We start from the raw sequence: 14,722 nt of genomic DNA on the forward strand, positions 1-14,722 counted from the left end.
TGTTGATAGGTATTTTGGAAGCCAGGTGGCTAAGACTGGCTAACTTTGTTTGCCCTTCAATATACACCTAGACTTCCAAGAAATAATAAATACCTTAGATACATTTTATATATGCAGATTAGGGGAAAGGGATTTGGGAAGATTTCATTTAGGAGATAAAAAGGTTTATTAAGTGTTCAAAACATGTTTTGAAAAACTGGTTTATAAAATTGGTAAGGTTACAGATCTACATCAGTGTTCTGTGATTAAGTCAGTTGCTTTGAGGGAGAACGTTTCCTTTAGTTAGAGTTTTCATCTGTTGAAAAATTACCACAAATCAGCAAAAACATCTATACATCAAAGCTGCTAATCGTTTAGAGCTACATCAGAACCTTTTCCCCATACAAGTCCAAAGCATGGCTGTGACCTGCAAAGGCAAGAATGGGTAGGGTTGAGAGAATATGTGAGGAAGCATGGATTAGGTATGGCTTTAGCTTTAGCTTCCAGCACTTAAGACTATTAAGCTTTAGGGTGGACTACTTCCCAACTATTTCAGTTGGGAAACAAATGGAGGAAATATGTAGCTAGGATTACATCTCTGTCCAACTACATTCCTGTGAAATCTACGAAGATTTCAATTAGGTGACCAACAATAATAACCAATTTTTAACATTTTTTTTAGTGTTATTTATTTATTTATTTGACAGAGAGAGAGATCACAAGCAGACAGAGAGGCAGGCAGGGTGCGGGTTTTTTATTTATTTATTTGACAGAGAGAGAGATCACAAGCAGACAGAGAGGCAAGCCCGATGCGGGGCTTGATCCCAGGACCCTGAGATCATGACCTAAGCTGAAGGCAGCGGCTTAACCCACTGAGACACCCAGGTTCCCCTAGTGTTTTTTATTTATTTTAGATGACATCTTTTGGTATTTTTGTTTCAGCTAGTTTTATTTTTATGTAATTTAATTATTTTTACCCCATTATATTTCTTATTCCACCCTGTTATTTGTTAAGTAATTGTAGATGGCATGAAAATAGAATGGAATTCCTGAGTGAATAGTTGAGATAAATCTGGGAACAAATTAAATCAGGTCATCTCTTAATTATTAGGGAATGTATCATCTTCAGTGACTTGGGTCTTCTAAAAAAATAAACTGAGTATCTCTACAGAAAGACTGAGCTGAAAAATTAAGACTAAGTACAAAGAGTGGAGTTGCATATTATATTTAGCTGGACATACCAGGCCCTTTAACAGAAATAGCTATTTTTGTCTCGAGTGCTAGCTTAAAAACATAATCCCTCATAGAAGCTGTTACTCTACTGTAATGTATACGTGCCCATATCTGTGTCAGAATCCTAAAATTCAGATACAGGGGCGCTTGGGTAGCTCAGTTGGTTAAGTGTCTTAGGCTTAGGTGATGATCTCGGGGTCCTGGGATCGAGTCCTGCTTCGGGCTCCCTGCTTAGTGGTGAGCCTGCTTCTCCTTTCCCTCTGCCCCTTCCCCAACTTGTGCTCTAGTGAGCACTCTCTCTCTCTCTCTCTCTCAAATAAATAAAATCTTTAAAGTAAAATAAAATAAAATTCAGATACAATATAAAAAATTAAAATTTATGATTTGGTTAAAACCTTTGTTCTTTTATTTTCTTTGAAACTCTCAATTTGATTACTTTAGATGACTATAATCTTCATGAGCTATATGTGAAGTTTGATAAGTTTTTAGAACTAGTGACCATATTTCATTTTTATAAATGAGCCCATGTATTGGTTAGCAAAAATACCTTTACAAATATTTATTATGTTATTACCAAATTACTTAGCATTTATTTTATCAATCAATAGCCATAACAAACTGCAAATACTACCTGAAGAAATTACAAAGCTAAGAAACCTGAAAGGCCTATATCTCCAGCATAATGAACTAACTTGCATACCAGAGGGATTTGAACAACTTTTCAATTTAGAAGATTTGGTAAGTTGTGATTTTCCAATTTTTATATAATTTGGGGCTGATGTGATTTTTCATCAGGCTGAGAAATTGGATGTATGATTGAAATCATGAAAAACATGGACAACTGGTTATATGACTAGATTCTCAGAAACTGCATTTCAATAAGATTGCTAAATTAGTAATTGTTAAATTTGTTTTTCCTATTTTTTCTTATAAAATCATGTCAGGTTTTAATAAAGAATAGAGTGTGGGAAGGGGGTGATAAGGAATGGCTGATATTCAGAGGATTTTATGGCTTTGCAAAATAGGGAAAATGTCTTTAGCATACAAATTCCCATTTCTATACCTGTTCCTTCTTTATTGTCCCTATAACCCTCCTGTCCTCTGAATGTCCGAACAGTCCCTTTAATGCCTGCCTTTTCTTCCCTATTTTTCAAAATGTCCACCTTACCTTGCAAATTTTCATTCCATCTATGTCACATCCAGAATGGAGATAACCATAAAGCGAAACAGATATTATTATTTTTTTAAGGATTTTATTTATTTATGTGACAGAGAGAGAGATCACAAATAGCACAGCAGGTAGAGGGAGAGGAGGAAGCAGGCTCCCCGCTGAGCAGAGAGCCCGATGTGGGGCTGGATCCCAGGACTCTGAGATCATGACATGAGCCGAAGGCAGAGGCTCAACCCACTGAGCCCTGGCAGCCCAAAACAGATTTTATTTTAAGAGTAATGAAAATAATAAGCACTTTGCTTTGTACTTTACATATAGCAATGTACATAGTTTTATCCCCTAATTCAGATATGGAACTACAGTTTATTTAAAAAAAAAAAAAAGTACCTTATCTGAAGCCATGTAAACTAATAGGTAATGAATTCAGGATTTTAACATAAGTCAGTTTGACTCCAAAGTGTATCCCTTTTTTTCTCCTACTGTACCCCTGAAGGAGTAAGATTCCACTAAAATATGCGATCTGAAAGACTAGCTAGATTAGATTAGTTGTTCTAATATATTATCTATACTGCACATAGTTATTTCCTCTTACATTCTTATTGTTTTCCCTATTACATGTTTTCAGAAACTTATGTTACTTTAGTCAAAGTTTATTTCTCATTAAAGGGGAAATTAATTCTTTTACTTCTTTTTTTCCCTATAAATACATCTTTCTTGATATTTCCTTCATCCGTTCTAGTGTTTGAAATCAACATCTATAACTTTCTTTAACTGTCCTTTAGTACCTGTCTTCGTCTTTCAATGTGAGCAGATTGGAAATAAGGTTTGGAAAGTTAAAGACATAGGTAGATAAGATGAGTGGCTAAGTAAAGGGCCATCAGATTTTTTTATAAAGTCTAATGGTAAAAGATAACAATTGTATATAAAAAAAAGAAGAGTATTTAGAAAGAAGATCCAATAAACTATAGCAGTTCTCAGTTATTTCCTTTTCATGGGTTCTTAGATAGTCATTTGCATAATGAAAGGATAGTTCAGTTCAAAATTGTGTTGTTAGGGACTCAGTATCCCAATCATAAATGTAAGCAAAAGTACATCACAACATTAGAAATATAAGCATGTTTAATAATTTAAGCTAGTAATTTTCCTTAAAGTTATATAAAAACTGCTTAGCAATGATACTAAATATTTATTGAAGAAATGACAGCATAAATACTGATTAATTTATGTATAATGTACTTATATTTAATTTAATTATTATATTTAATTTAATTATTAGCTACAATAATTAAATGTTTAAATTTATTAGTAATTTTGTTGATTTGGGTTCTCTAAAAGATCTTAAGAATTTGTGAATTAATATCTTCTGTATCAAAAACTTTTTAAAGTTTTTTATTTTCAAATAATTCTAGATTTGCAAAAATGTTAAGAGATTACAGAGAATTACTGTATACTCTTCACCTACCTTTCCTAATTTGATATTTCACATACCCATGGGACATTTGAAAAACTAAGAAATTAACATTGGTACAGTATTACTAACTGCAGTATAGATTTTATTACGATTTTCCTAGCTTTTCCACTAATGTCCTTTTTTTTTGTTCCAGGATCCAATCCAGAATACTACATTGCATTTAGTGTCAGTAATTTTTGATATTACAAAATATTTATTCAGTAGTAATCTGTTCATTCTTAGTGTTTAGAGTATTGGAGTTGTAGATTGTTGTTTCCTGTTGTTGATTATGATATGTTATTTTGTGTTATTTATAATTGTAGCTGTGTTTTATAAAGAATAGCTGATCTAGAGTTTTTATCTTTTTCTGTCTTCTTAATTGACTTAGAGAATAACTGTTTAATGTTAGGCTAAATGAGTCTTCAGAGAACAAGTTCCCTTAAGTCATTTTTTTTTAAATTCATTATTACAACTGGCCCTACCTAACAGTTTGCTGATAGCTAGTGGAGTACTTACCCCTAATTCAGATGTCATAAGAGTTATTTGTCTTTTAAACAAAGTTTCAAAAAATGTTCTCTTCAAAACTGTGTTTATGTTTTAAAGAAAGAAACAGAAACAATGACTTAAAAAAACAGGTATAGACACTAATTAAGCAAGCTTAAATGAAGGAAAAGCAGAGAGTAAACTTCTGGACTTAGTCCAGGTTTATTTTTTTTTCTTTCAAGATTTTTTTTCTCTTACAATGGCATTTTTCATTTCATACTACTGTTACCTAATCAGTTTGCCTAATTTATCCTATGTACTCAATAAATATCAGATGGACAGATTTTTTTTAATTAAAAACATGATAAATGATATAGCATGACTTAGTAATAACAGAAACCTTTATGTAAAGTATTTCTGAAGTTAGAATTAATGCTGATTCCTTTGTGCTCCATTACTGGGCACATGGTCTGAGGTCATGAATGACAGACAGCTTGTGAAATTGTCAGTGGATGAGAGTTATAAAAATTACCACCTCTAAAATAGTCTTCGTGTTGTAATCTCAAACCCTCGAATCTCTTTGAGGGATCAATTATTTATTAATTTATTCATTGACCGATAAATTTATTTATTTATTTATTTATCGATAATTTATTGATAAATAAATTGATTTATTGATGGATGGATGGATTGATTGATTCATTGTCTTTCTAAAGGATATTTCCAACAATCGTCTTACAACTGTTCCTGCTAGTTTTTCTTCTCTCTCCAGTCTGGTGCGACTTAATCTTTCCAGCAATCAGCTGAAGAGGTTGCCAGCAGAAATAAGTGGAATGAAAAGTAAATCTTCTCTATTTTAAAACATACATGAATGTGAAGTTGGTGCATCTTATACTTAGAAAAATAAATTTTAATATTGTTAGTTACAGGGAAGTAAAAGAATAGATTTTATGTGGGTAAAGCAAATAATAGCAAATAGTAAGATTTTCTCCAGACCATTATTGTCTAGCTTAACTTTCTAAACAGTTATTACCAAAAGCATATTTTGGCACATCAAAAAGAGGAAAATAAAATATAATTATAAGTTATGGTAAAATTATATACCGGAGATATTGATTAAGGTTTTGAGCTGTGTTATCTGTTCATTTATTCGACAATCACTTAGAGGTTATTCCCCTCTAATTGGTGATTCTACTTGTGGTTTTGTTATAGCTGTAGCTTCCTCATGGTCCATAAGTAATGATGGCAGGAGATAGTCTAGTTTTGCCCAAATGGTCAATAATTTTTTAAAAAAGAAAAGGTTAAAATACTGGTTCTTTTGAAGTTTACCACTGAACTATTGTATTTGACATATTCTAGAACTAATATTAAGGATAAAGAAATTGAAGGCACATTTCAGTACCTTTTAAATAATTATTATTCATTACCTCAGAATTCTTGATTTAGAGGGCAAGATCATTTTTTTGTAAAGGCAAACTGCTATTTCTTGGTTGATGAGCATTCTATATATCAGCTATCCACTATTTACTTTATCTGGTCTTTTCTGCTAATCACGTATAAGCCCTCTTCATTTTTTTAAAACTCCTTCTTGTGGAGGTTATAGGAGTGATTTTGTATAGTTGATTATAGAACATTTTGAGATAAATTTGTAAAATTGTGCTGTTTTATTTTAGATTAGTAGTCATTTGTCATTTGTAATAGGAGTGCATACGTTAAATCTTCCATAAATCGAGTTGATATTTTAGGGAAGCCTTTACTTAGGATACCGGTAATTAAGACTTTGCTTATATTTGCCATTTTTCAATACAGGTAATAAAAAGTAGAACTAAACATAAAATATGTTACCTTAGTAGGTAAGAAGCTTGAAATTTTTTTTCATAATTTGGATGAACATATCTTGAGAGATGGGAAAAGACGGAAATCAATAGGAAAATCTTTGAATTTATAGCAGTTTTTCCAATATACTATATAATTAATGATCAGATGCTTTCTTCCTTTAGCCATGACAATGATAGCCATGACTTTTAAACTATCACCAGTAGGACATTTAGTTGTTACTTCGCTCTTAATGACTGGACCCTAAGAACAATATCTAACATTTGTATGGTTCTTGGGAACTCAAATGCTTTTACGTATATTGTTTTGCCATCACAAAGTTGTGATGTTAGGGGAATGTAAATTAGGGGAATGAGTATTTTTTACATTTCAAAGGTTCATAAACCTAGGTTTAGAAATTATGTTATATATCATAGAGCCATGGCTGGAATCATAACAGTTCTGTAAGGGCTTGAATCCTTTTACTCCATCCCCGTTGTTCTTTCCACTATGCACTGCTTATATTCTCAGTCAGTACTCTTAAATGCAAACAATTGTGAAAATTTAGTGTCTAACTTTTAAAACTTTCTTTATTGAATTTACTGGATTTGGGTGAATCACATTGTGACTTTTAAATTTTTTTTATTTTATTGTTATTTTAAAAAATTATATTTATTTGAGAGAGAGAGAGCACAAGCAGGGGAAAAGTAGAGGCAGAAAGAGAAGCAGACTCCCCTGTGAGCAGGGAGCCCACACGGGGCTTGAACCCAGGATCACAACCCAAGCTGAAGGCAGACATTTAACTGACTAAACCACCCAGACTTCCAACTGTGACATTTTTAAAAATGCTGTAGCCAACTAATACATAAATTATTATAGTATTTGTTGAAAGTAGTGCTATTATATTTGTTTTGAAAGCAGTTAGCTTCTTTAAAAGGAGTCTAAGGCAATATCAACTCAGTCTTGCATTATGTTAAAATAGGCTCAAAGTACAGCAAAAAAGTTGTAAAAAGTATATCACCTATTCAGACCAAAGGGTGGAGAATGAATTGTGGGAAATTTATGGTGGCTACTGTAAGTGGAAGAATCTGTGATATATATTAGGGAGAAAGCTGCTTACTGAATTTTTAAGGGAAAGAAGACCTTTACATCTTTCTAATTTTGTTTTCTTTTTTTTTTTTTTAAAGATTTTATTTATTCATCAGAGAGAGAGAGGGAAAGAGAGTGAGCACAGGCAGACAGAATGGCAGGCAGAGGCAGAGGGAGAAGCAGGCTCCCTGCTGAGCAAGGAGCCCGATGTGGGACTTGATCCCAGGACGCTGGGATCATGACCTGAGCTGAAGGCAGCTGCTTAACCAACTGAGCCACCCAGGCGTCCCTCTAATTTTGTTTTCTTGTATGCTTTTTTAAGAAAGAAAGATCCGGGAGGTAAGAGAGATTCTGCAAGTAAGAACATCCTTGTTGAGCTATAGTATGCATTCTTGTTCATAGTGTTAGGTAAGATGTTAGAGAAAGCCTGTAATTTAAACAAAAATAGGTAAAGAAAGAAAGAAGACAGGGAGGGACAAAGAGGCCATGTGGATAGATGGAGGAATAGGATGACAAACATAGAAATCCAAGGCTTTTTGACAGAAAGTCAACTGGCCAAATTTAAATACATGAATCTAAGCTGCTACTAGCCATTCATACAGCTAGTATGCATCCATGTCTATCTTTAACTACCTTAAGCTTTTTCTTTTTAAAGATGTGGAATTACTGGGTTGCTGGGTGGCTCAGTTGGTTGAGTGGCTGACTCTTGATTTTGGCTTAGGTCATGATCTCAGCGTTATGAGATTGAGCCCTGTGTCAGGCTCCCTGTGGAATCTGCTTGAGATTCTCTCTCTCCCTCTCCCTCTGTCCCTCCCCCTGCTCCTGCTCTCTCTCTAAATAAAATATTTAAAAAAATGCATAATTACTGAGGGAAGTAATATCTCATAGTTTATAGTTTGTATATTTTAGAATACCTTAACAGAGTATTGAAGTATTTTGTTTTTTACCATTACAAAGATGATTTGGACTATTATTAAACATCATTTTTAATGTCACATCTGTTTAGTTATTAAATATAAAAGCAATCTCAGTTTGTTTATTTCATTCAGGGTATTGTGGATTCTTGATTATTATAGTAGTATACAGTGGCATGGGTTTGTAATTCTTCATGATGATGTACACGTTCTTTGAATGTATATATAATTATAGACCAATATTTTTCTTTATATTAAAGAATTTTCATTTTCACTTATTACATATTATAGAATTAAAGCATTTGGATTGTAACTCAAATCTCTTAGAAACTGTACCTCCTGAATTGGCTAACATGGAGTCACTAGAATTGCTTTATTTGCGGAGGAATAAATTACGTTTTCTACCAGAATTTCCTTCTTGCAGATTATTAAAGGTAATATTTAGATGATTATTAAATAACTATATATTTTCCAAAAGTTAATTATGAAAATGAAATTTTTACATTGGGAATATGTATTAGGTATAGTGCTATGTTTTTTGTATATTTTTCAGAATTTTAGTATGACTAAATACATTAATGATATTGTTAGCACTAGTTTTTTTTTTTAAAGAAATAATCAACTTAAATATAAGAATTTGTCCATTTCATCTGGGGAGTTGTATATAACTGGAGAAGTTGATGATGAGGCTGACATAGTGTGGTGGAGCCATACTGTAGGACACCCAGAGTACTAGGAAGGAATATGCATCTAACTCTGTTTAAGTTGCCACCTTTTATGTTTACCTGATCATTATTGGGTCTGTTTAAAATTAATTACTTTCTTTTGGTTTTAAGTAGATAGCATTGTCTTCTAAATTTAACATGTTTTGTTTTCCTTCATGTATACTTTATGTATGTTAAAAGGGCTTCTCAAACAGAATGGTGGCAATGATAAAAGGAACTGAAAAAGTGATTTAATTAAAGATTAGTTATACATCTGATAATTATAGATTCCATTAGTGGGAGATCACTGTATTTAAATATCACTAATGAGGGACACCTGTGTAGCTCAGTTTGTTAAGTGTTCGACTCTTGGTTTCTGCTCAGGTCGTGATCTCAGGGTTGTGAGATGGAGCCCTGTGTCAGGCTCCCTGCTGAGCATGGAGTCTGCTAGAGATGCTTTTTCCCTTTCCCTCTGTCTCTGACCTGCTCACTTGTTCTCTCTCTCTCTCTAAAGTAAACAAAGAACTCTTTAAAAAAAAAAACCACTAATGAAAATGTTGAATAACAACAAACTGATTGTAACTTTTTATGCTCATTCTGACTTATTTTAAACCTTTAAATTTTTTATCAGCATGGTTCTTGGATGTGTATTTTTATTATTCTGTAAATGTAACTACTAAATCATTTCTGTGCTTTGGTTTGTAAACTTGGAACTTTCTACCAGATTAAATCTTTAATTATTTTTTAAATTATCAGAAAATCCTTGAAAATGTTCTGTTTTTACATTTTTAAAAAAATTTATTTATTTGACAGACAGAGATCACAAGTAGGCAGAGAGGCAGGCAGAGAGAGAAGAGGAAGCAGGCTCCCTGCCTAGCAGAGAGCCTGATGTGGGGCTCAATCCTGAGACCCTGGGATCATGACCTGAGCCGAAGGCAGAGGCTTTAACCCACTGAGCCACCCAGGCGCCCCTGTTTTTACCATTTTTAACTTTGAATTAGCTTACTTGTAATTGATAACTTAGGCACGTTAGTAATTAGAAACTTACGTTTTTCCCATGTATTTTTCAGTGATTTGAAATTAAGACTTCAATTTTATTTTTATTATCTATTGAATATAGAAATACATAATGAGTCATCTTTGGTTTTGTAGGAATTACATGTAGGCGAAAACCAGATTGAAATATTAGGGCCAGAACATCTTAAGCATCTGAATTCTATCCTTGTGCTAGACCTGCGGGATAATAAGTTAAAATCTGTTCCAGATGAGATTACACTGCTACAGTCTTTGGAGAGACTTGACCTAAGTAACAATGATATTAGTAGGTAAGTTTAAAGATCAAAGGAATAAAAAATCATACCTGCATTTGCTTATAATTCATAAGTTAATAAGTTATTTAAGATTTATAAAATACACGTAGAGATCTTTTTTCTCAGTTGAATTCACTAAACATTTATTGAACAAGTATCATATGCAGACTTAAAAAGAATGGTTAGAGTTGGTCCTTGGCATCCAGCTTAAAATACTAATAGAATCAGATATACTTACAGGTTACTCTAATCTACTTAGAGCATAAACTAGGAAGTCAGGGTTTTTACCTGTTTCGTTCACTGGTCTATCTCTAACTCCTAGATCAGTGTCTGGGTATATAAAGGGTACCTGATAAATATTTGTTGAATTAAATGAATGTAAAGCCATGGGAGAGATAGAAAATGCTTTGAAGGCGTAAAGGAAATATAGGAATCAGCAATTTATTGAGAGGATCAGGGCAAATTTTGTGGAAGAGAAAATGTTCTTCGATGATCATTAGGACTGGGACTAGGATGAGGCAAGTTAAGTGCTTAGAGCACAGAATTTAAGAGCACCTTCACCTTCAGGGTCATGCCTCACTCTAGTCCCCCCATATGATCTTTAGAGGATGACCATGATTTTAAAGTGCATACGTACGGTGGTCAGAATGATTTACTTGGTGGGACAAAACTACACAAAGAAAACCTTGAAAGTTCAGAACTGAATTTAGGGCTTGAAAGGTAAATTGAGGCTGTATAGAAAAGGACCTTAAAATGCCTGTAAAGAGTAAGTTTTCATTCTTTAAGAGATGGGAAGTTACTGAAAGATTAAGACAGAAGCAATTTGATTATAATGTCATTAAAAAATAAATTGGTATTGTGCATTGATCACAATGTTTGTGGGATGGGAGTGCTTTTGTACATGGGAAATAGTATTAGATTATTAGGGAAGAATTTCATTTGCTTACTTGAAGGATGAAATCAAACCATTTAGTATCCTTGAGTATGGCTGTCTTGAATCACTGATTCATTCAAATTTACTTTTTATAATTTTTTAGCAAATGTTTTGTAGCTCACCTTTTTTTTTTTTTTAAGCAATCACAATATGACAATTTCAGAACAAATCGGTTTTTTTCTCTTACGTGTTCAGCATTTATTTCAAGGGGAGATATTTTAGACCTATGTTATTTGAGCTCTCTTTGACACTATTATGTATAGTTTCTTATATGTTGTTGTTTTAGAGTCAACTGTTGGTTGAATTATACTTACTCTTCATGTTTTCCCTGAAATTGATTTAATCTTTTTGTAGTCTACCCTGTTCATTGGGAAAGCTTCATTTGAAATTTCTGGCACTAGAAGGAAATCCTTTAAGAACCATACGAAGAGAAATTATAAATGTAAGCATATTTGGAATTCAGTTCTGATTTTTAAATTTGAAATTCAAATATGCCTGTTGGCCTCTGAAACTGCAAGGTATGTCTTGGTGAACATGTGTCTTCTCTCTACCTTTTCAGAAAGGAACCCAAGAAGTCTTAAAATATCTGCGAAGCAAGATTAAAGGTACTTTTCTATTTTTTCCTCTATTTTGAAGGATAATATGAAAGGCAGTGAAGTGCTAACAGTACATAAATTTACATGTATTTTGGGTGTAAATAATTAGAGGAAATAGTCCCTGGCAGGTGTGGTTCTAATTATGAATCCATATTGGTCATAAGTATGCTGGAGTTATAAACATATCCTTAAATTCACAATAATAATGATTTATCCTTAATTTCTTTGATTTGTTACAGTGTATCAATTGGAAAATTCAACAAAGATTCAGTAAGCATCCTAGTGCTTTAACTTTGAAAAAGCAAAAAACTTGACTTTTATAATATAGTATATGAATGCTATTGACTAAGAAGTATATTAATAGTTACTTGAGAGATGCCTAGGTGGCACAGTGGGTTAAGCCTCTGCCTTCGGCTCGGGTCATGATCTCAGGGTCCTGGGATTGAGCCCCGCATTGGGCTCTCTGTTCAGCGGGGAGCCTGCTTCCCTCTCTCTCTGCCTGCCTCTCTGCCTACTTGTGACTTCTGTCTGTCAAATAAATAAATAAAATCTTTAAAAAAAAAATAGTTACTTGAATATCTGCTTCATGCATAGTTTTGCTATATTCTAACAAGTGTAAAGATAAAACACATTTTCCAGGGTATATTAATTTAGCATGAATGTGTACCAAAAGAGAAAATGATACTATACATTTAATTTTTATTTATCTATCTATTTATTGATTTATTTTTAAAGATTTTATTTTTATCTGAGACAGAGAGAGAGAGAGAGCACAAGCAGAGGGAGCAGAAAGCTCCTCTCTGAGCAAGGAGCCCTATGTAGGACTTGATCCCAAGACCCTGGGATCATGTCCTGAGCTGAAGGCATATGCTTAACTGACTGAGCCACCCAGTCGTCCCACATACATTTAATTTTTAATGCTTCACTAAAATTGTACTATATCCCAATTTTTATTTTATGCATATCATTGTAGGATACACTAGAGTATTAAAGAAAAGTGAGCTATACTAGTGTATTGCTGCATAACAAACACTCTACAACTTAGTGGCTAAATACTGCAACTGTTAATTTAGCTCATGACTTTGTTGGTTATGCACAGCCTAACCTAGCACAGTATTGCCAATCAGTGTATGTAACATGAATAAGATAATTATATATTTCAGCAATTTTCATTTTCCTCCTTGACCTTCAAATCAAGTAACATAATTTTCTAAGACTCTTATTTCCTGCCAATCAAGGAGTTTCCTTTCTTTTCTAGGTATGCTTTCTCTTTCAGAAAAATTTAATTATTCTGATATGAATCAGTTAAAAGTCATATCAGAATAATCAAAAAAATTTTTAAAGACTGAATTTTTTCAGAGTAGTTTTAGGTTTACAACGAAATTGAGAGGAAGGTACAGATATTTCCCATATATCCTCTGCCCCCACACACGCATAGCGTCCCTCATTTAACAACATCATTTATCTGAATGGTACATTCTTTACCAAAGATGAACCTACATCGACACATCGTAATCATAGTCCATAGTTAACCTTGGAGTTCACTCTTGTTGTAATATAGTCTATGGATTTGGACAACTGATACGTATTCCCCATTGTAGTATCATACAATGTATTTTCACTGCCCTAAAAATCTTCTGTGATATGCCTATTTATCCTCTTATCCCCTCTATCACCACGTATCTGGCAACCATTTCCAGAACATCATGTAATTGGAATCTTTCAGATAGACTTCTTTCCCTTTGTAGTATGCACTTAAGTGTTTTCCGTGCTTTTCATGGCTCGATAGTTCATTTTTCTTTACCACTGAATAAACTATTGTCTGGATGTACTACAGTTTATTTATTCACCCCACTAAAGCAAATGTTGGTTGCTTCCAAGTTTTGGCAATTATGAATAAAGCTATTCTTTTTTGCATGTGGATTTCCCGATGTTTTAGCACCATTTATGGAAGAGACCATCTTTACTTCATTGTATTATTGACTTTGTTCCTTTGTTAAAAATGAGTTGACTGTATTTATGGGCTCTCCGTTCTGTTCTGTTGATTTATTTGTTCTTTTGGCAACTTGACACACTCTCAATTTCAGTAGCTTTATAGTAAGTCTTTAAGTTAGATAGTGTCAGTCTTCCAACTTTGTTCTCTAATCAATATTGTGTTGGCTATTTTGAGTCTTTTGCTGCTTTATGTAAATTTTAGAATCAGTTTGTCACCATCCACAAAATAATTTGCTGGGATTTTGACTGGGATTGCATTGAATTTATAGATCAAGTAGGAAAGAAGGGACATCTTCACAATATTGAGAACTTTTATCCATGAATACTGTCTCTCCATTTATGTAGTACTTTGATTTATTCATCAGAGTTTTGTAACTTTCCTCATAGAGTTTTTAATACATATTTTGTCATATTTATATGTAAGTATTTCATTTGGGGGGATACTAATATAATTAGTATTATATTTTTAATTTCAGGTTCTAGTTTTTATTGATAGAAAGGAAAGCAATTTATTTATTTGTTTTTAAAAGATTTTATTTATTTATTTGACAGAGACACAGAGAGAGAGAGAGGGAACACAAGCAGAGGGAGTGGGAGAGGGAGAAGCAGGCTTTCTGCTGAGCAGGGAGTCCAATGCAGGGGTCGATCCCAGGACCCTGGGATCATGACCTGAGCCAAACGCAGAAGACACTTAACCACTGAGCCACTCAGGTGCCCCAGAAAGCAATTTATTTTTATATATTGACCTTGTATCCTGCAACTTTACATAATCACTTACTAGTTTCAGGAGGTTTTTCTTGTCACATCTTTTCGACTTTCTACCTATGGTCATGTCATCTGTGAACAAAGACTATTTTTTGTCCTCCTTCCCAATTTATATACTTTTTATTTCATTTCCTTACTGTATTGCATTAGCAAGGACATTTCAGTATGATGGTCAGAAAGAATGGTAAGAGGAGGCATCCTTACTTTGTACCTAATCTTAGGTAGAAAGCTTCAAGTTTCTTATTATTAAGTATGATGTGAATTGTAGGTTTTTTGTAGATACC

The 14,722-nt window shown here is 33.3% G+C and overlaps 1 protein-coding gene across 3 annotated transcripts in view; it reads left to right on the top strand.

The window, feature by feature from the left end:
- Positions 1-14,722, top strand: part of LRRC40 (leucine rich repeat containing 40) — a 55,405-nt gene that overhangs the window by 16,394 nt on the left and 24,289 nt on the right. For all 3 annotated transcript variants that reach the window (XM_032301476.1, XM_032301477.1, XM_032301478.1), the window contains exons 4-9: positions 1,821-1,950; positions 5,033-5,156; positions 8,426-8,568; positions 9,991-10,163; positions 11,437-11,524; positions 11,642-11,687. In XM_032301476.1, coding sequence (XP_032157367.1) covers positions 1,821-1,950; positions 5,033-5,156; positions 8,426-8,568; positions 9,991-10,163; positions 11,437-11,524; positions 11,642-11,687 — 704 coding nt within the window. The remainder of the gene's footprint in view (positions 1-1,820; positions 1,951-5,032; positions 5,157-8,425; positions 8,569-9,990; positions 10,164-11,436; positions 11,525-11,641; positions 11,688-14,722) is intronic.

The sequence above is a fragment of the Mustela erminea genome, chromosome 10, assembly GCF_009829155.1.
Source record: "Mustela erminea isolate mMusErm1 chromosome 10, mMusErm1.Pri, whole genome shotgun sequence".
Classification (NCBI taxonomy): domain Eukaryota; kingdom Metazoa; phylum Chordata; class Mammalia; order Carnivora; family Mustelidae; genus Mustela; species Mustela erminea.